At 34.4% G+C, this 21,257-nt stretch overlaps 3 protein-coding genes across 5 annotated transcripts in view; 2 read left to right on the forward strand and 1 right to left on the reverse strand.

Moving 5' to 3' along the window:
- The window catches only part of LOC105431124 (facilitated trehalose transporter Tret1), a 10,121-nt gene extending 4,527 nt beyond the window's left edge, over window positions 1-5,594 (forward strand). The window contains exons 5-6 of the mRNA XM_089084909.1: window positions 1,516-1,804; window positions 5,063-5,594. Coding sequence (XP_088941035.1) covers window positions 1,516-1,804; window positions 5,063-5,472 — 699 coding nt within the window. The 3' untranslated portion in view covers window positions 5,473-5,594. The remainder of the gene's footprint in view (window positions 1-1,515; window positions 1,805-5,062) is intronic.
- LOC105431076 (octopamine receptor beta-2R) overlaps window positions 1-13,299 on the reverse strand; it is a 68,192-nt gene extending 54,893 nt beyond the window's left edge. The window contains exon 1 of one of the 2 annotated variants that reach the window (XM_089084916.1): window positions 13,101-13,299. The gene's annotated coding sequence lies outside the window, so the exon portion shown is untranslated. Of the gene's footprint in view, window positions 1-12,932 lie in introns of both variants that reach the window. The other variant, XM_089084912.1, reaches the window with a different exon arrangement.
- A 153-nt stretch (window positions 13,300-13,452) lies between these two features.
- Window positions 13,453-20,605, forward strand: LOC148934570 (uncharacterized). Of its 2 annotated transcripts, none has more exons than XR_016141303.1 (2): window positions 13,453-14,856; window positions 15,061-20,605. XR_016141303.1 is itself a non-coding variant. In XM_089084918.1 (2 exons), exon 2 carries the CDS (start codon window positions 15,062-15,064, stop codon window positions 15,467-15,469), a length of 408 nt encoding a protein of 135 aa, XP_088941044.1. In that variant the 5' UTR covers window positions 13,453-14,856; window positions 15,032-15,061; the 3' UTR covers window positions 15,470-20,605. The 2 variants fall into 2 exon arrangements, 1 of the variants encoding a protein (XP_088941044.1); XM_089084918.1 differs by having other exon boundaries at window positions 15,032-20,605.
- Window positions 20,606-21,257: the final 652 nt, after the last annotated feature.

Below are 21,257 nucleotides of genomic sequence, written 5' to 3' on the forward strand. Positions count from 1 at the left end.
TATTTGATATACTACTATTTAAAAAAAATAAAATCCAAACGATAGTATCTTTAATTTAAAAACAATAAAAATCAAATGATATGTATATCTTTTTATCTCCTATTCAAGACTTTCTTTTTTAACCCAAGTGATAGTAATTAGCTTTAAAATATTAAAAAAAAAAAAAAACTTTCTCTCAATCTCAATCTAAGTTTTTATCATTAAAGAATTAAAGAGTACAAAATAAATGATAAAATTTTATTAAAAAAAAAAAAATTTTTACATAAAAACATTTGGCACTGCTCAGACCAAATGAGGAAAATAATGAAAATGTAAAACTAATGATGAAATTATTTGAATGTTATAAATAAAAGCAAAATTTATTATTTAATATAATAATTACAATTATATATATATATATATATATATATATATATATACAGGGTGTCCGGCATTGGTACCACCTCTCGTGTGCAAGTAGAGCTGATAAAATGAGTAGAAAAGTCCTCTACCATTTTGTAATTTTCGCAATAATTATCGAATTATTAATTCTTAAACCGTCTTAGCCCGGCCCACCGGCAAATACAAGCGCGTGATAAAATACTCTCACTCGGAGATCATCGTTGATAGGCGCGTGAAGAATTGTTTACTTCAAACGGCAATAGTTATACTTAATATATTGAAGAAAACAATTTCTCGCAGATTCCTAGCAATTGGATTGGATCAATAGCGCCTCTCGTGACAGAAATTGCAACCGTACAAAGGCAACGATGACGATGTTTTTTAAAGTAAAAATTTCCAAATCGGACTTTGCGCAGCAATATCTCCGCTCATAGGACACGTAGCAGAAAAATAAAAATATTTTTATTATGCAAATCGAATTTAAGTTATCGATCGAGCCTATTTAGAATTTGATCAATTTATAGCTGTTATTGAGTTCTGATAGTTTCAAGTGCTCGTATCTCGTGCTCGACTCGCATAAAGTCACACGATAGTGTTCAATTAACTTGACACCCGAGACACTACCGTGTCTCCTGATTATTGATATCGCATTATGTACTCGTCGAAACTAACAACTTTTGTCTGGCACTTTTTATTGTTAAAAGCAAGCGAGTTATTCAGATGACTTGTTTTAGATGCCTCACCCTGTATATGATTCTTATAAGTTTCTCAATGTTTCAAAAGATCATTCAATTAATGTCTTTTCAATCTTTTTAAAATAAAAATTTCTCTTAACAAAAAAGTTCTGTTAATTAAAATTATTATATGTAACAAGGCTTATATAAACAAGGCTATTTAAATAAAAAATTAGTTTTGCAGATTGCTATAAAAGCGATAAAATATAAAAAAGATTAGAATATTGTAGAAAATAAAATGTATTCTATTATCGAGATAAAAATAAATATCTTCTAAATGAATAATAAATGACTGAAAGGATAAAATGCTATTTTGTTGTAAAAATTGTCTCGAAATTTAAAATTGTATATTTTCTATTGTGACCAAAAGATTCTGAGACATAAAATATTGTTTTTACAGATTACAATAAATGTCTTAAAAAATCGACATACGGCACGTTCATTCTTTACGTGTTTCTTTGCCTTTTTGACCCAACAATTAAGTGGCGCTAATATTATGATCTTTTATGCATTGACACTGTTTAATGTTGGCGGATCGGGCGACTTAACCGGAAGCGAACAAACCATCGTCGTTGGTGGCGTGCAAATACTATTTTGTTTTTTAGCGATGAGTCTAATAGATATAGTTGGACGTCAAAAATTGTTAATTGCATCCTCAATGCTTATGGGATTGTTTCTGATATTGTTAGGTAAGTCATTTGCTATGATAATGTATTATTGTATTATTTGCTATGATTGTAATACTTATCAGATAATTGTAGTACTTAGCAGATAATACATATATTCTCTTAAAATATAAAATACAATATTAGGATATATAATCATTTTAAACAAATGCCAAAATCAGAATTTGAATTAAAAGTTTGTTTTTTATACCTTATAGTTTATTATTCTATATATACATTTTATTTTAAAAACGGACACATGCAATATATATGATTGAAAAGCATAAAGCATTATTTAATTTTGTTATATCTATAGATTGACAATAATAATGCAAGAGTGATATATACTTATTTGTATATAATATATTTGTTTTTAAATATTAAACGATTCCAATTGAGGATGTTTTATTTCAGTTTCCGCTGGTTTTTAAAAAAATAAAGAAAGAATTAAAGAACAGATTAGAGAGAGTATTAGTCGGTAGATTAGATCTTAAAGTCTAATAATCTGTTATTATTGAATTTATAAATTCGAAAAATAATTGCTTTATATCGCAAATCACGCGCTATTACTTAAAAAGCGCGACATCTCAAAGTTAAAATTAAATTTATTCCTCTTTAATAAATCGATGATCCAATTTATGAGAATTAATTACACCCTCAAAATCTCCCCTTCTGAAATTTCTTATTGCGAAAAATATCACTCCTGTCAAGAATCTTTAAACCTCACCGAGGATCATTTGCTCATCGAAGAGGTGTTTTATTCTTCGATCAGTAGCATGTAGTGATATGTAAAAAAAGAATTATTGCTACAACTTTGATATACACTTCAGGTTATATCGATTAAGATATATATATATTTTTTAATCGATATAACCTGAAGTATATATCAAAGTTGTAGCAATAATTCTTTTTTTATTAGATATACAAAAAAGTTCTGAGCTTTAGATTTCATACAACCAAAATAACAATTTAAATTTTATATATCTTCCCGCCCTTTTGCGGTTTTAAAGCGTTGACATTTGCCCTTCTAAAATGCCATACGGTTTGGCGTTTGATGCACATAACCTCAAAAATCAGTAGTATTCACGATGGCAATAACAAAAGAGCATATTCGATTTTCCATCCACTTCGCGTTTCATCTGAAGAAAAATGCTGCTGAAGCCACTGCAATGATTTGTGCTACATATGGAAAGAACGCTGTAAGTCATACTACATGTACAAAATGGTATCAAAAATTTCGCCAAGGAGATTTCAGTCTTGAAGATGAACCGCGTGCTGCTCAATGCCCTCAAAAGATTGAAACGGACAAATTACAAGCACTGCTGGATATAAACTCTGCGCAAACTGAAAAGGAGCTTGCAGAATAGCTTGGTGTTACGCAGTAAACCATTTCCGTACGTTTACATACGATGGGAAAGGTTTAGAAGGAAGGCAGATGAGTTCCGCATGAATTGTCCGAAGACAACAAAAATCGTTGACGTGACACTGCACTCACTTTGCTTTCAAAGTTCCGGAAAAATGATTTTCTGCAGAAAATCATTACAGACGATGAAAAGTGGATTCTTTATGATAACCCTAAACGTAGAAAATCATGGGTTGACCCTGGTCAACCTTCGACATCGACGCCAAAGCCCAATATCCACGCCAAGAAGGCTCTTCTGAGTATCTGGTGAGATTGGAAAGATGTGTTGTATTACGAATTGTTACAACCGAGTGAAACAATCACGGCAAACCGCTACCAACAACAATTGACCAATTTGAGCGATGCATTAGAAGAAAAGAGGCCATTTACTGGCCAAGGATGTCGTAAAGTGATCTTGCTTCATGACAATGCTCGACCACATGTTGTAAAAGCGACTCAGGACCATATCTTTGCGTTAGGCTGGGAATTTCTCTCGCACGCGGCGTATAGCCCAGACATGGCGCCTTCCGATTACTACCTATTCCGCTGCAGCATCATTTGGTTGATACACATTTCGTGAGATTTGAAGAGATACAAAAATTGATGACTTCATCGCTTCGAAGCCGGTGAGCTTCTATTGTGAAGGAATTTGCAAGCTACCCGAAAGATGGCAAAAGGTCGTTGATGCAAACGGGGAATATTTCGCTGATTAATATTTTTTTGTTTGTTTTTGAATAAAGATTGAATTTTACAAAAAAAGCTCAGAACTTTTTTGTACACCTAATAAATATCACTACATGCTTCTGTGATCGAAGAATAAGAGATACCTCTTCGATGAGCAAATGATCCTCGGTGAGATTTAAAGATTCCTAACAGGAGTGATATTTTTCGCAATAAGAAATTTCAGACGGAGAGGTTTTGAGGGTGTAATTAATTCTCATAAATTAAATAATTAAAATATTATATATATATATATATATATATATATATTATATTTTAATTTAGGAAAAAAATTGTTGCTTAAGAATATATCAGGTGTATAATAATAGCAAAGAGTTATCAAAATTTAAAAAGTTTACTTTTCTTATGTTTATATATCTAACAATTGAAATATCAAATAAATAGATTTGGATGATTATAAAAAAATTAAATAACATAATTTTTAACATTTTTATAAAAAAATATTTATAATAGTTTATAAAAAAGATATTTGCGATTAATAATTTTTCTAATGCAAGGTAAAATCTTGTTATGGATCAATTTCTGAAATCAATTAAAAGAAATAAAAATATTTAATAATTTATAGAAAAATTTTTACTTGATTAAGATATCAAAAGTCAAACATACAATATATGAAATATAAAAATACTCAATTACATATATTAAATCAATATATCAATAATTTTAAAATAAAATATGTATCCTAAATATACTAATTATGCTATAAATATTTAGTGCCTGTATTTTGATGTAATTTTATAAAAATTAATTTAAATTTAAAAATTAAACAATTTTTCTTTAAAAAATTTTACTCATTTATTATATAGAAATTTTAGAATAATCTAACAATCATTTCATGTTTTTGTCAATGTTTTAATGTATAACAGGTACATCCTGAATAACATTTCACATTTTGATATTTATATTAATATTATAATATTCTTATATTCATATTAATTATTCATATTAATTTTGATATTTATATTAATATTATAATATTCTTATATTCATATTAATATTATTTCTAGAATTTTTTTTATTTCTAGAATTTTTTTAGTTTATGAATATGTGTGATAATAGATTAATACATGTTTGACAGCAAATATTTGTATGAACTGTGACTGAATTATACTAAAATTGTTCTAAATTTGTATTTGTAGGATGGTTTTACAAATTAAGGGATCAGGATCCAGAATATGATGACATTTACTTCTGGATGCCATCGACTTGGACAATTCTCTTTTTTGCTGCTTTTAATGCTGGCGTTGGACCAATTTCATGGACGCTGTTAGGCGATATCTTTCCTATGCAAATCAGAAAAACTGCCATTGCATGTACAGTCACTTTCAATTGGCTGCTATCTTTAATAACTATAATAACCTTCGGAGAAATATTGAATGCTTTTGGTGTCTCGAAGACCATGTGGCTTTTTGCTGGTTTTTGTTGGATAGCTGGAGGTCTTTGCGCCTTACTTTTAAAGAATACCGCCGGTTATAGTTTGGCTAAGATACAAAAGAGTTTTGGCATTGAGGTTGAACAAGTAGAAATAGACGACACAGATCAAATCTGAAATATTGATAATTGAAAAAATGCGAATAACTAGGCAATTTTGAAGAATAGGTTTGCTAGAAGATGAATGTCTTTTCATCGATATAATATACAATAAAATACATACATGATAATTTAATAACCTTTATTCTTTGTTTTATTTTAAAAACTTAGTTGTTCTATTCTACATTTTAAATTTTAAGTTTCAGTACACTCCATCGAAAGAATTAAGTATACTCCGAAATTTAATCCGAAATTTAATAAATCATGCAAAATAAATAAAATGAATACTTGTTACATTTTATAAATCAAAATATAATTTTAAATCGCTAATCATTAAATAATTGTCAAGTAATAAAACATTTTACAAATCAGACAAATTAATTAATAAGCTTTGCAATTTCCAGTAAATAGTAATTAAAATGTAGAATAACCTGTGTTTCTGTATGTGAGTGTAGCGAATAACTAACAATATTATGCTGATAATTTTGTATTGCGTACGTTTTACAGGAAAACTGAAGTCTCTCTCTCGCGACAACTACGTCACCATCTTTAGAAAGTTGCATTACCATTTCCGGCCACCTTGAAAGACTCTTTCAAAAGAAACAGAAGAAACCAATCGTAATTAATGGACATTATTTGGCTTTCTTAAATAAACAAATCTTGAAGAATGTCAAACATAAACAAATTACAGGTTAACGATAATGAGTAAATAGAAAACAACTAAAATACTAAATAAATCAGATGATTAAATCTTTGAATCTTCTTTCTCGTCTTCCTCGATGAAGGACACAGCTTTCGGATCGCGCGCTTATATATGCCTGTGCTAGTGCGTACACTAACTTCGGACTCTTTCATCCTTGCCAGGGTGTAGCTCCACTACTCGTCCTATAGGCCATTGTAGCGGAGGAGAGTTGTCCTCCGCTAGTAAAACCATTGTGTTCAATTCGATGCATTCGTCTTTGATATGCCATTTTTTCCGTTTTTGCAATTCTTGAAGATATTCAATTTGCCAACGATTCCACAGAGTCTGTCTAACCTTTTGTAAATGCTGCCAGTCATTAAGTCGATTGTCTAGCGTGTCAACATAATTTTGCAACAGGTTGTATAAGTGAATCACCTAAATAAAAAATGTGTGGGCATTAAAATTTCGAGATCTAGCGAATCATTGTTAATCATTTGTTAAAGGTGTTAGTGGCCTGAATTGAGAATAGCTTCAATGTTGGCGAGGAGCGTGCTGTACTCTTCAAATGTGAGTAATTTTCCTTGAGTGACTGTATACAGATGCTTCTTCATGATTTTCACTGTGGCCTCCCAGAGGCCTCCAGAGTGAGGAGCACAGGGAGGGATGAAGCTCCAAGTGATTCTTTGCTTAGTCAAGGCAGTAGCAATGTCTCATTCTCTTGTCTTAAGAAACTGATATATGTCTTCCATCTTCCTACTGGCTCCAAGAAAATTTATACCATTATCGGAATATATTCGCTGACACAGTCCTCTCCGGGCGGTGAAACGGTCTAATGTAGCTAAAAATGCTTCGGTAGTTAACTCACTTACGAACTCTAAATGAACTGCTTTTGTACTAAAGCAAGTAAATAGTGCGATGTAGCCCTTAGTTATGGCTGCTCTTTTCACGACGCCTACTCTCGCGGACCGCGAATGGGCCTGCATAGTCCACTCCTATAGTTATAAAAGCTCTGCTCTTCTTAATGACTCTTTCTGGAGGTAAATCTTTCATTACTACCTCGGTCATGCTTGGTCTAAAACGAAAATATTTTATGCATCTTCGTATTATCTTTCCAGTTTCTCTTCTTCCATTGATTAGCCAATATCTTTGGCGAATAGAATGAAGTAATTGCTCTGATGGGCAATGTTTCAACCGTATATGCTCGCGGCTTATAATTATATTTGTAACATGATTTTTGGCTGGTAAAATCATTTGATGCTTCTATAGATCGATGATTTCCGCATTGATAAGTCTGCCTCCCACACGAAGCAAGCCTCGTTTGTCAATAAAGGAATTTAGAGAGCGTAGAGGACTCTTTCGGGGAAGATCAACTCCTTCCGCTAAGCAGCGCAATTCACGAGGGAATTCCTGGGCTTGCGTCCACTTAATAATTGTAACTTTTGCGTTTTCTAGTTCATCTGGCATCAATGGGCCATATTTCCTTTGCTAAAGTTAATTGAAATCGGTGACAATAGGTAATGACACGACACAATTTCTCGTACGATGAAAATTTATGCAAAGGATTTGCTGTGTAAGTTGTCAAACTGAGTAATGAGTGATATCATTTTCATTTCGGGTAATTCCTTATCAAGCTCTTGTTGATCATCCGGTTGTTGATTGTGCTCACCATAATGGTCCCTGCCACCAAAGACTGTTTTGGACGTCGTCTACATTCCTCTTGATATGAGGTCCGCAAAGTTCTGTTCGGTTGGCACATGTTGCCATATCATCGGCTTTCGATAAGTTTCTTATATTATATTATAAGTTCTTATATTTTAGCTATTCTGTTTAAAACAAATGTTTTTAAAAGATAAGGTTCTGCTTTGATCCAACCGAGGACTATTGTGCTATCACTCCAAAAGCAAAAGTGATGAACTTTATCTCCATAAACTGATTTGACTGTTTGACAGCTGCGCAAGTAGTTTGACAGCGGCTCAAGTTCCAGTCTTAACATAATTTTAAGAGAGGTGACCTTGATCTTTGCACATAAAAGATGTGATGCGATATGACCTTTTTTATCTATGCTTGTAACATATAAGCATGCTCCGAATGCTAGCTGAGATGCGTCTCCAAAGCCAAATATGGCGATTTTGTCAGTGTTGTCTATGGAGTTGACATTTCTTGGAATAGGAACGTTGTTAAGATTCAGCAAAGAATAATAATAATCATGCCATAATTGTTCATTCTGGTAGTGTTTGATCCCATTGTAACTCTTGCCGCCAAAGATTCTGCATAAATATTTTTCCTTTGATTAAAACTGGCGCTACCAGGCCCAAAGGGTTATAGACTTGAGAAATTTGGAAAAGAATCTCTCGCTTCGTTGAGGCAACATCTTCGATAAGTTTAACACGATATTGAAGAATCTCTGTCTTGTGAAGAATTTTATAATAGGCCAAGCGTTTTTAATTCATTTCACTTTTATCTAAAACAAGGAAGTTGTTCTCGTCTCTCTTAATGTTTTTTAGGATGTGAGAATTATTTGATCGTCATTTCCTTAGCGTAAATTTGCCCATCTTTAACAAATTGGTGAGTTGTTGTTGTAACTCCGTTGTTTCTTGCAGAGTCGTTCCTCCCGTCAACACGTCGTCCATATAAAAGTCGTCGTGAATTGCTTTGGCTGCTAAAGGATACTCCTTTTGATATAACAACGCCAGCTCTTTATCGCATGGCGAGATAGGGTGCGCAGGCCATGCTGTATGTAACGATATTCAATTGATAAGTTTGAAGTTCTTGATCAACATCTTTCCTCCAAAAAACAAGCTGCCAAGCTCTGTTGGATGGGTTGATCTGTATTTGTCGAAACATTTGTGCCACATCTGCTGTCACAACGTATCTATGTATGCGAAATTTTAACATAATTTTGAAAAGATCCTTCTGTAGATTAGAATGTGCCAAGAGCTTGTCATTCAATGAATAACCTGATGTTGTCTGGCAAATGCGTCAAATACAACATGTATTTTCGTTGTGCTTTCGGGCCGCTTAATGTGAATGATGATAATCGCTTGATGTGAATGAAATATTTTTCTATTTTAGTGTTGATCAAGTCTCTATCGTTCATCAATGTCATATGTTGTTGCTATATAATCCTCTATATAATCCTCCACGCACAATAATCTGCTTTCAATTGAGCATTCTTCTGGAATCTACGTTCCATTTGTTCCAGTCTCCTTGAAGCGAATGATTGCGAATCCCCTAGATTTACTTCTGATCGGAGGGATAACTTGACGACAAAACGTCCGCTTCCATCTCTAATAAATTGTCTCGTGAAAGTGTTGCTAACAATATTTTTCATCTTTAGTAAGATACTGCTGATTCTCTGAGAAATTTTCCTGCTTCCAAAAGCATTCAAGTTGACGTTGCAATTGATCATTGGTGGTAATCAGACAAGCCGAAGATGAAATCGAATCAGCCATTGTCATTTCTCCTTCCAAAATCCATCCTAAGCGCGTGTTCTGTAACGCTAGTTGACCTTGAAGTCGATTGAGTGGTGGGTGTAACAATTTTCCAATATAATCCTGCTCTCAATAGCAAGTCTATATTTCCTGGTTTACTAAATCCTGGATCCGCTAATTGTACGTTTTTAGGTATTAGGTATTTAGGTTAGGTAGGTAACAATTTGTGTAGAAGCGATCCTTGTTTACGGCAATTCTTCTGTTATGGATGGCAATACCACACATTCTATCTCTTCTGAGTATTCATTTCTGATATCTTTTAATTGTATATATAAAACTTTGCATGTACTTGTACGAGATTGATTAATACCTCCGATTGTCCTTTGTTGATTATTTGTGGGCAATTTAAATTTTCTCGCTAAATCGGCCGTTATCAGATTAGACTGTGAGCTTGGGTCTAAGAATGCTCTATAAGTTATTGTCTTTTCCTCAATATCTTTGAGCAGCACTCGTGCTGTTGACAAGATGACTTTTGCTTGCAATCTCTGAATGCAGTAAATGCTGACCTTTCCGTTTTGATCTATCAAACCGGTACAATGAGTTACAACTGATGTATCTGAGCTCGCTTTATTTTCTGTTGCTTACTTCTCGTCTCTATGTAAGAGCGTGTTGTGACGGTTATTGCATTTCTTACACTTCGAGCTTCGACAGCAACGTATCCTAAGCTAAGACAATTTCTACATAATTTCTTTTTAAGTACTTCTTTCTTTCGATCGTCTATTGACAAGGCAAGAAACTCCTCACATCAGTTCATTGCGTGATCTTGGTTACAATATTTGCAAGTAATAGAAACTGTCGTCATTGCGGTCTTTCTTTCGTACCTTTTATCTCTCTTTGTTTCACTGGAATATTGCTGTTTTCCTATCATTGATGCTTTCTCTTTAAGTTGAGAAAGTACTCTGAGCGTATGGCAACTTTTGTTCAAAAACTTTAAGAATTCGCTTAATGTTGGCATATTATCTGGTTGCCAATCCTTGATATGGTTTTGCCAATCTCTTTGTTCTCCGAAATCTAATTCCTTTCTCGCAAGATAAATAATGAGTGTATCCCAGTGGATAACTGGTTGACCAAGGGTTTTCAACGATGAAATGAGTTTATATATAAATGAGTTTACGAATGGATTCTATCTTATCGTTTCTTGAAATTGATGGCATTTTGATTAGTGCTTCTATATGATTTTCAACAAGTATCCTGTTGTTATCGTAAGTGTCCTTCAGTAATTGCCAAGCGCTGACATAATTTTCACCTGAGATATCGAAGTGTGTAGTACACACACATTACATATTAGATTTATATATGTAATTTTAAAAGATATGCGTGCGTGCGTGCGTGCGTGCGTGCGTGCGTGCGTGCGTGCGTGCGTGTGTGCGTGTGCGTGTGCGTGTGCGTGTGTGTGTGTGTGTGTGTGTGTGTGTGTGTGTGTGTGTGTGTGTGTGTGTGTGTGTGTGTACGCCTCGCATCGATCCTATATTACAACGGCCGATTTCGAGAAATAAATTTGATGTGCGACAGTAAAAAAGAGAATAAATTATGTAATAAATTGTGTGTAATAATACAATAAAGTATAGTCCTTTTCGCAAATATGTCTGTTGCATGCTTTGTTAACTATTTCAATCACGTATACAATAGAAATATCGAAACGGTAATCGACGAAGTTCTATGTTGGTAGAGTGGCAAAGTATGAGACTTGTTGTACGAAAAATTCGGATTCGATCCCCAGTCATTCTCCGCTAGGAGATTATATTCGCTCATACTTTTTTTTTTATCTTTCTTACAACATAAAATATACGACTGATGTCTAAAAAATTTAATTAGAAAAAAAATTTTTAATAACATTTTATTTGCAAAATAAAAACGTTATGGTGCTGCATATTTGTGAATTTTTATCATAGTGCGAGTATATCTTTAAAAATATGAACAATTTATATATCATTGGACATTACAAATATATAATGTAATATATTTGTACATTATTTATATATATAAATATTATAAATATATTTTATATATTTGTAATGTCCAATGATATATAAATTGTTCATATTTTTAAAGATATACTCGCACTATGATAAAAATTCACAAATATGCAGCACCATAACGTTTTTATTTTGCAAATAAAATGTTATTAAAAATTTTTTTTCTAATTAAATTTTTTAGATATCAGTCGTATATTTTATGTTGTAAGAAAGATAAAAAAAAAAGAAGTATGAGCGGATAATATAATCTCCTAGCGGAGAATGGCTGGGGATCGAACCCGAGTTTTTCGTACAACAAGTCTCATACTTTGTCACTCTACCAACATAGAACTTCGTCGATTATCGTTTCGATTCTGATATTTTTATTGTATATATGATTGAAATAGTTAACAAAGCGTACAGATATATTTGCGAGAATTTCTTTTCTAAGTTACAATTTGTACATTTGTCTTATACATTATACAAGGCAGAAACACGATGTCTCATTTCGACAAATATAAAAGTTTTACAGCTTTGCATGTACATAATGATATAGTTTCGCACTTTGGATTATTTTAAAGAACAATACTGAGTTTGTAAAATTACAATCCAAAGCCTAACAAAAAAGATTTAAACATCAACAGTAAACGTATAATCATTTCTCATTTCGACGACATCGTCCGTCTTTTTTTTCGTGTACTCATCCTTGTCTTTTATCAGAATCAGATTGCAACGCCGTGATGGTAGATGGCAAGATCTGTCAACTACAATTATTGATCTACTTATCATTTTATATCTGCGCCAATATATATACGCATAAAATCATATACAATCTATTCAAGTCTCAACTTTTTTTCTAAGTTTTCAATCATAAATCTAAAAATATAGTATTGTTTTTTCATCTAGTCCAAAGTGCGGAACGTACTCATTTTGTATATATAAGCTGTGGAATTTTTGTATTAAGGAAACAAAGATCTGAAGTAATAGCTGTACGAGCTAAAATTACGTGAATTTTTTAATTTTTTCTTATTTATTTGTTAAATCGATTGTCCCGCATATTCTTTTTGTGCGTTTTTTAATTGCCTGAAAGGATTTTGCAATCTATCAAGCCAATAAAAAGTTCTTTGGTGCACTGTAATGTGTCGGTAATTCCCGTCACTTTAGGATCCCCTTAAGTCTGATTTGTGCTTCTGCTGCTGATACATTTTCTGCGTTCGGTAATGCGATTTCCATACGAGTAAGTTGTGCTTTTACTTGCGCTCTTTGTTGCTTCAATTTTCTAACACCCGTCATTTTGCGCTGTAATGATTGACTAGTGTCAAATATACACCTTTTTTCGCTTCTCACTCACCTTATTTATTTAAAGTTATCCCGCGTTATACTGACTCATTCGTGCCCTTCGCTATTTTGAGATTAGGCTTCTTTTTCCACCTCTTATCGTGGTTTCGCCGAGTTTTTATTAATGCAACTTGCGACGCTTGCGTAGTTGCAATTTGTTTCAGATGATTTTAGTGCTTACTTGTTTGTAGCATGTGCTGAGGTTATGTTCACTTGCTTTTTTACGTGAAATGTTTTCCGATTGAGATTTCTATGATTCCTTAATGTTGCTGAGACTCGCCTGCTTGAACATGAGCCATGCCGTTGCGCGCCAAATGTTTCTGTACGTAGGTGTAACGAATAACTAACAATATTATGCTGATGATAATTTTTTATTGTGTGTGTTTTATAGGAAAACTAAAACGATTCTCTCTCGCGACCACTACGCCACCATCTCTAGAAAGTCGCATTACCAACCTGATCGCGAAAATTCAAATAATCGATCAATCTATCAATCTTCTCGACAAATAAAAATATGACGATCCGGCAAGAAAACATATTATCTTTTTCGCAATCGCAATTGAATGTTTCACGTTTAGATGGCAATACATAAAGAAAGTGAAGATTTGATTTGCTTTAGGTTAAAATATCACTAACAAAAATGTCTGATGTTTATTCATTCAATTTTTTCGTTCAGATTCTTGAGAAAAATAATGACTATTATAATAACTACGAAAATCATTTGTAGAACCAAAAAAATTTAAAGACGATTGATCGTTGGTCTTTCTCGTAATATCGCGCATCGCCTACATTCATATTACATTGTTCCATTTGTAAAAATATTAATATAACTAGTCAATGATTTATCTCAAAACGTACGATTTATGTTTTCATAAGAAATAATTGTAATGATTTAAAATAATATACGGAACAAATAAAAATTGCATTGATATAAGTTGGTTCAATTAATTGATCCAGATATATATCATAAGAGAGATGCTTTATTTATTTACTAATACTATACATAGTTATATACGAATTATAATTATATTATTGAAAGACTTCTCCTTAAACTAATAAAGTTGATCACTAATATACTAAATAAATTGGTCTATTTATGTAACAGTGTAAATTTTCAAAGATAACGAATACATTATTGATAGATACAACTAACAGATAATTATTGTGTGGTTTTATGCTTTCGGTAAAAATGTAAAATAGAGGATCATCCTTCAATGGTCTTGACTTTGACATATGTTGTCAAGATCATGACTATAAGTGACCTTCAAAAAGTTTTATCTGTCGGACATCTTTCGTTAAAAAGTTATAATCATAAAAAGTTAATTAGAGTTAATTAAAGTTAATATTAGAAGTAAAAAATAAAATATAAATCAAGCGTATAAAATAAAGATAAAACTGCATAAATTAGGCGACTTCACGGATTTCAATGACCTTGACATATACTGTCAAGGTTATTATCTTGAGTAACAATCAAAAGATTTTAGCCGTCGCTCGATGTTTATTAAAAAATTATAAACAAAAGAAATTTGAAAAATATGATAATTTATATAAATGTAGATACTCTTTCAACAATGATAGTTGATCGATAACTGACAAACTAATGATTATAGATATACAAAATAAATCGATGTCACAGAGTACAAACAAGATTTGTTACAAATAAACACAAGCCATAAGCTGTTTCCTCTTTCATGTACTAAACATACACTTGTATTAAACATTTGAGTTCAACTTTGCATAGAAAGTTGTAAATCTATGTAAAACCTTGTTTCGTGTTAAAAAGTATGCGTGGAGACAGTGTGTTCCGCCCCCCCCCCTCCTATGGGAAGTTCCACTACCAAAAGATCTAACCTAACCCAACCCGTATCACAATGATAGTTAAAAATCAGTGTGAAAGATTATAAATCCATGTGGAACATCACTTCGTGTTAAAAAGTGTATGTGGAGACAGTTTCGCCCCCTCCCCCCCATGGACATTAATTAAATATCATTATATCAATATTAGTTAAATAATAATGTAGTATACAATGATATTAGTTAAAGTTTAAATTATTAAGTTAAATACACATTTATATTCTCAAGTTTATTTGTTAATAATTTTTTAATAAACAGCGAGTTGAAACCTCCGGATTATTATTCAGGATGATGTCCGTGATAATATACCACATCCGAGCTGTCAGGCCCACGCCGACGGCCCACCATTCCAGGCCACGTCACTTCATCCTCCAAGATCTAGTCACGTGCATCCACGTATTCAAATGGATGGACTCAGTAAAGAAGCCCCTGGAGTCGTCTTACATCGGTTCGCATCAGGTCATCCGAAGGCTCAATGACAAGGTCTTCGTCATTTGCATCAACGGGACAGAGAAGACGGTCTCGGTCGACTGCCTCAAGCCAACCTACCTGGCATCTTCAACAGAGCCAGCGCATCTCCACGGTCAGCGGTTAGAACCTCAGCAGCCGGCTTCTACGGTTCCTAGTAAGAGGGTGCATTTTTCGTGCCCCTCGCCACCGGCGAAGGTCACTGAGGGGGGAGACGTCTGGCTGTGACGTCCTTGCCTCCTGTCGCTGCTGCACCGCCTTGCGCGCTCGCCGCCGAGCGCCACCGTCCACCGAGGAAGCAGACGCTGGTGCCACGACTAGAGTGGTAACTTCCGCCTTCTCCCCCGTCGACCATTACCACGCGCATTGTGTCATTACGTGTCAATCATCGGACACGCAGCAGCTACACGTCTGGTAGAGAGAAGGAAGAGAGAGACTCCGGCATCATCATCGTCAACGTGTCACTGTGTCGTGACAGGTACGTGACCGCGCCTGTGCAGTATAAAGTGTCGTGTACGTATCGAAGTCTGTGCAGTGTCGCAAGTTCCATCTCGCCGGCTCCATGCGACCACGTGCGGCGCGCCGCACCTGTTGCGCCGAGTGCTCGCCGCCTCTCTCACACTGTGTGCGCCTCCACCTCTCTTGCTTGCACGTGAGACGCGAGTGCACTCGTGCTCTCTCTCTCTCTCTCTCTCTCTCTCTCTCTCGCTCGCGCGTGACCGGCTGTCATCTCGCTCTCTTTCTCGCGTGAGAAGTGTCTCTCTCTCTCTCTTGCTTGCTATGTTCCGTCGCTCTTTCTCTCGCTCGTGAGCGGTCGACCGAGTGTTTCTTTCTCTCGCTCGCGAGTGATGTCGTGTTTTCGCGTGCGTCTCATCCGCGTTCCGTGTTCTATCCGCACCGCCTAGTTTCGTTTTATTCGCGCTTGTGTTTGTGCCGTCATCAATTTCCGCGTGCGCTTCGTTTTATCCGCGCCCGCGTTGCGTTTCACTCGCGTGTGTCGTCTCGTTTTCCGTCCATATCGCGTCTCGTTCTAGTTCGCGTTTTTCCGAGCGTTTCACGAGCGTCTTGCGTGCTCACGCAGCGTGCGTTTCAGGCGTTCTGCTTTTCCCTTGCGAGCGATATATTTCAAGTGCGTTCTTTCCTTTCTTTGTTCTTTGCGATTTTTCGTTTCTAGCGTTTCAGTTCTCGAACGTTCCTTCGTATTCGCGGTGCCCTTGCTGGCATTGTACATTTCATGAAAATAATACTGTCACGCGCTATTCTCGTGTTCGTGCCCTTGATGGCATTGTACGTTTTCGATCTCTTTGTTCTGTGATATTAGTTTTTAATCGTTGTAAATATCGCGCTATTTGTTCTGTTAACCCTGCGACTTTGATACGTTCTAGAATTAGCGGTTGAGTGTTCAAGAATAAACGTGACCGAGAACTTCGCGAGACGTTGCTGGCGACGATCGAACAACAAAATTGTGGCGTGAATTCAGTTTTGCCTTACTGATCTTACTCTCCTGTCTTTCTGATCTTTCAGAGATCTTTCGAGTCTGCCTTCTTCGGTAAGGCAGTTTCAGCCTAGCCATCACTGGCAGAACAATCATCCGTTACAGATCTAGCAATTGTTTATATTCCAATTCTCTTTCGAGAGGCAAGGAATCTACATAACTTACAATCCTATTTAAAGCATCGACATGTGTTATACAAGTTCCAGCACGATGAGCTATTTTAAATTTATAATTTTGTAAGAGTCCGCGCAATTCGAGGATTCAGATGAATCTTATTCTCTGCATAAACAAGAGCATAAAAGTTAGTGAAGACAGTAAATTCTATTTCATAAAGATAAATATGGAATCTTTCTATAGCTTTAATCATAGTCAACATCTCTAATTCAAAACTATGATATTCAGCTTCAACAATATTCGTAGTTTAACTATAATAAGCAACTGGAGCCCATTGATCAGAAGATTATTTTTGAAGCAAAATAGCAGCTAAAGCCAATGCACTGGCATCAGTATGCAATTTCGTTTCTGTACAAGAATTATATAGCCATAAAACTAGATAAGAAATTAATTCTTTCTTTAGATTTTCAAATGCTTGCGAGCAATGCTCATCAAAAATAAATTCTGTAAATAAATTTTTACGAAGAAGATTATTCAAAAAAGTTTTGCTTTAGCAGCATAATCTTTGAAACTTTCTAAAATAATTTGTTAATCCAAGAAAACGTTGGACTTCAACTACCTTTCGAGGTTGAGGGAAATTTTTAATCGCCTCAACATGTCGAGAACTTAAAGATATTCCTTGCGGAGAAATTATATATCCGAAATATTCAATGATAATTTTAAGAAAGGAACACTTTTTATAATGCAATTAAAAATCATAACGCTTAAGCAACAAAAGTATAATTTTAAGCGTATCTAAATTTTCCTTCACCGAAGCAGACGGAATTAAAATATCATTTATATAAACAGTTACTTTATCTTCTCTTAAAAGGGGTTGAAAAATATAAATTAAACGTTTTTGGAACTCTAGGAGTCTTGCAATAACCAAAAGGAAGGCGAACATATTCAAATTGACCATCAGGAGTCAAAAAAGAAAAATATATATAAAGAAAAATATATATAAGAAATATATATAAGAATATATATAAAGAAAAATATATATAAAGAAAAATATATATATTTTGTATGATCAGGGTGTACCTTGATTTGATGGAAACCATCTTTAAGATCTAATAAAAAAAAAATTGATTTGTTGCTCAAACGGGCAAGACAATCCTTAATTAAAAGAAAAGGATATTTTTGTTTAAATATCCTATCATTAAGAGGACAAAGATCTACACATAATCTTAGTGTTCCATTCCTTTTTCTAACTGGAACCACGCGTGCACAAAGGAGATGTGCTAGGTTTTATAATTCCTCTCTCAAGAAAGTTATTCGTAATTTCTCTTATTTAAATTCTCTCTGACCAAACAAATCGTCTTGGAGTATAAGCATAAGTTAATGAATCTTTAAGTGCGACTTTTACAGAATAATCATCTTCTATTAAAGAAACTTTAGAATTTTCTATTTCAGATATTATAGAAATTAACTTTTGTTTTGTTTCATTATTAAAATCAATATTAATTTCAGAAAATAAAGTATCTAATCCATAAGACTGCTTGTCAAAAATATTTATAGAAGCAATTTCATGTAAAAGATCAAGTTTGTTCTCCGAATTTTTATTTGACGGCTTATAAATAACAGTTATATTATGTTACTCTAGGAAATCTCTACCTCTAATGATTATGTCAGCACGATGAAGCTATTGCTCAGGACATGAAATTTAATTTCAGCAAGAAAATCAGGAACTAATTCTAATTGTATATTTGTTAATACAGATCTACGAATATGTAAAGGTAATTTAAAGGTTACTTAACACTGTATAGATAAGTGATGCAGGAATAAGATCTTTGGAATGGCCTTTAAAAATGTGTTCATATATGAGGATTTAATAAGAGAAATTGGACACTACGTGTATCTAATAAAGCCACCAAATTGCAAGAAATAAAATTGCATTTATAATAACTTAATTACAATAAGTGATGTATCTGTAATGTTGTAGCCAGGTCTACAACCAATAATAAAATAATAACCAATAACAAAAGTAGCCCGCATGGCAACAAAATTAGGTCGCATGAATCTCGAAAAGTCTTTCGAAAGATGACACAAATATGTGACCGCCGAAATTGCGACCAGTCTTTCGAAAGCGCAGAAATGCATCGCGAGAACATTGCGAAAAAGCTGATCAGCAAATGCCTAAATTTGATGATCAAATCGAGCGTAATATTGATTAATCAATATCACGCAACCGATCGACGCAATCGATCAGAATGCTGATCGGGCATCGATCAGACTATATAACCGGTTACACAAGGCGGAATCAGCAGAGTCAAGAGTAAAAAGTCAAAAGTAAAGAATAACGTGTCGTTCGGAATCGTTATTATAATTATCGCGCAAGATATTACACGAGCACAGCGAAGTTCACGCGAGCCGTACTAACAGCGTCTCAGGTGACATATTCGATCGACGGCCGCCAGAGTAACGCGATACGCGCCCGCCGACGTTTAACCGTGTGTGAAAGAAATAAAATAAGCAATACTAAATCCAAGAAATTGTGCAATTGTTAAATAAACCAAGTAACATAAAGAAAGTGTGTTCGTGATTTCAAGAAGATTTCCTTCCATTCTTTTGATCCTGCTCGGAGTCCCAACTCCTTAGGCTTAACCCGACTATCTCTAATATTATCGTTATAGCCCATCCGGGGTACAACAGTAATATTAAATTTCTTACTAGAAATGCACGCAATAATATCTGACGAATAGTTTTCCGGTTTAACTTCTACAGCAGAAACTGGATTTGGAGGTGAAGTTCGCGAAGAATTGTTCAGCTGGTCTTTCCTCTTAAGCTTAAAGCAGTCGGCTCGAACATGTCCTTTGACCCGACAATAGGCGTAAATAATCTCTTTAAAAGATTTCTTGAATTGAAAGTTGGAATTTCCATTCGTAGAGTTAACGTCTTTGTTTCTATTTAATTTTCCAAACTGCACATAAGAATTCTTTCACAGAAGAATCTCCATATGAAGCAGAAATATGATGCATCTCTTTTAGAAATTCATCCAGCGAATTGACTCGTAAAGCAGTTTACAACCTTTTAAAGATACCTTTTAAAGATCTACTGCTTATTCTATTTATAATTAATTGAATTGAGTCAATATCTGAAAGACGCAAACTTTGCAGAGAAAGTTTATCCATCGCATAGGTCTGAAAAGACTTGTTGTAGCCAGACCTACAACTAATAATAAAAGTAGTCCGCATGGCAACAAAATTAATCCGCATGAAATCGGAAAAAGTCTTTCGAAAGACGACATAAATGCGTGATCGCCAAAATTGCGATCGGTCTTTCGAAAGATGCAGAAATGCATCGCGCGAGAACATTGCGAACATTTGCGAAAAGTCTATCAGCAAATTCCTCAATTTGTTGATCGAACCAAGCGTGATATTGAGCAATCAATATCATGCGATCAATCGACGCAATCGATCAGAATACTGATCGGGCATCGACCAGTCTATATAATCGATCATACAAGGCAAAGTCGGAAGAGTCAAATACTACGTGTCGTCCGGAATCGGACTTATAATAATCGCACGAGCATATTACCGAATCTCGTAGCGAAGTTCCCGCGAGCCGTATTATCAGCATCTCAGGTGACATATTCGGTCGTCGGCCGCCAGAGTAACGCGATACGCACCGAGTCACCCGATGACCGTGTGTAAAATATAATATCGTTAATATATCCAGCATCTGTGCACTTGTGAGAATAAATCAATTAAAATAAAGGAAGTGTGTGTTAATGAATTCAAGAAGATCCCTACATTCTTTTGATCCTGCTCGGAGTCCCAACTCCTTAGGCTTAATGAATCCAACTATCCCTAATATTAACGTCGTAGTCTATACGGGATACAACAGACTCTTTTATATGATTCCATTTTCGAGCTTCAATCCGTTGCATAACAACATTAAAAAGAATTCTCCTTCTAAATCTGAGTAATAACATCTTTAAAACTTGTGAAGTTTCAGGTTGCTTCGCAGAGTTTGAATCATTGCCCTCAGAATTAGGAAATAAATGCAAAAGATTATCTTGATTTGCATCAGAAGAATTCTGTGGACCACATCTTTTCCGCAACTGGAATCTTTCTAATTCGAATGAATCAGAAAGCATCCATATCCATCAAAGGACCATTTCTTTCCAAATGCGACATTATAGTATCAGTGCATTCATTTCTATTATCCGACACTTTCAAATCATAACGAGCTGCTTCTGCATGAAGTTCGAAAAATAAATCTTCCAAAAAAAGCCTATCCATTATTTTTCTTCACAAAGGCGGATCAAAAATTGTTCGAGAAGGATGGCAATCAAATTCAAATGCGTTGTATAAACGAGAAGGCACACGAGATAATTTTTATCCCACTTCTGAAGAAATAACTGTA

The sequence above is a fragment of the Pogonomyrmex barbatus genome, unplaced genomic scaffold, assembly GCF_055798465.1.
Source record: "Pogonomyrmex barbatus isolate J1 unplaced genomic scaffold, ASM5579846v1 scaffold9, whole genome shotgun sequence".
NCBI classification, from domain to species: domain Eukaryota; kingdom Metazoa; phylum Arthropoda; class Insecta; order Hymenoptera; family Formicidae; genus Pogonomyrmex; species Pogonomyrmex barbatus.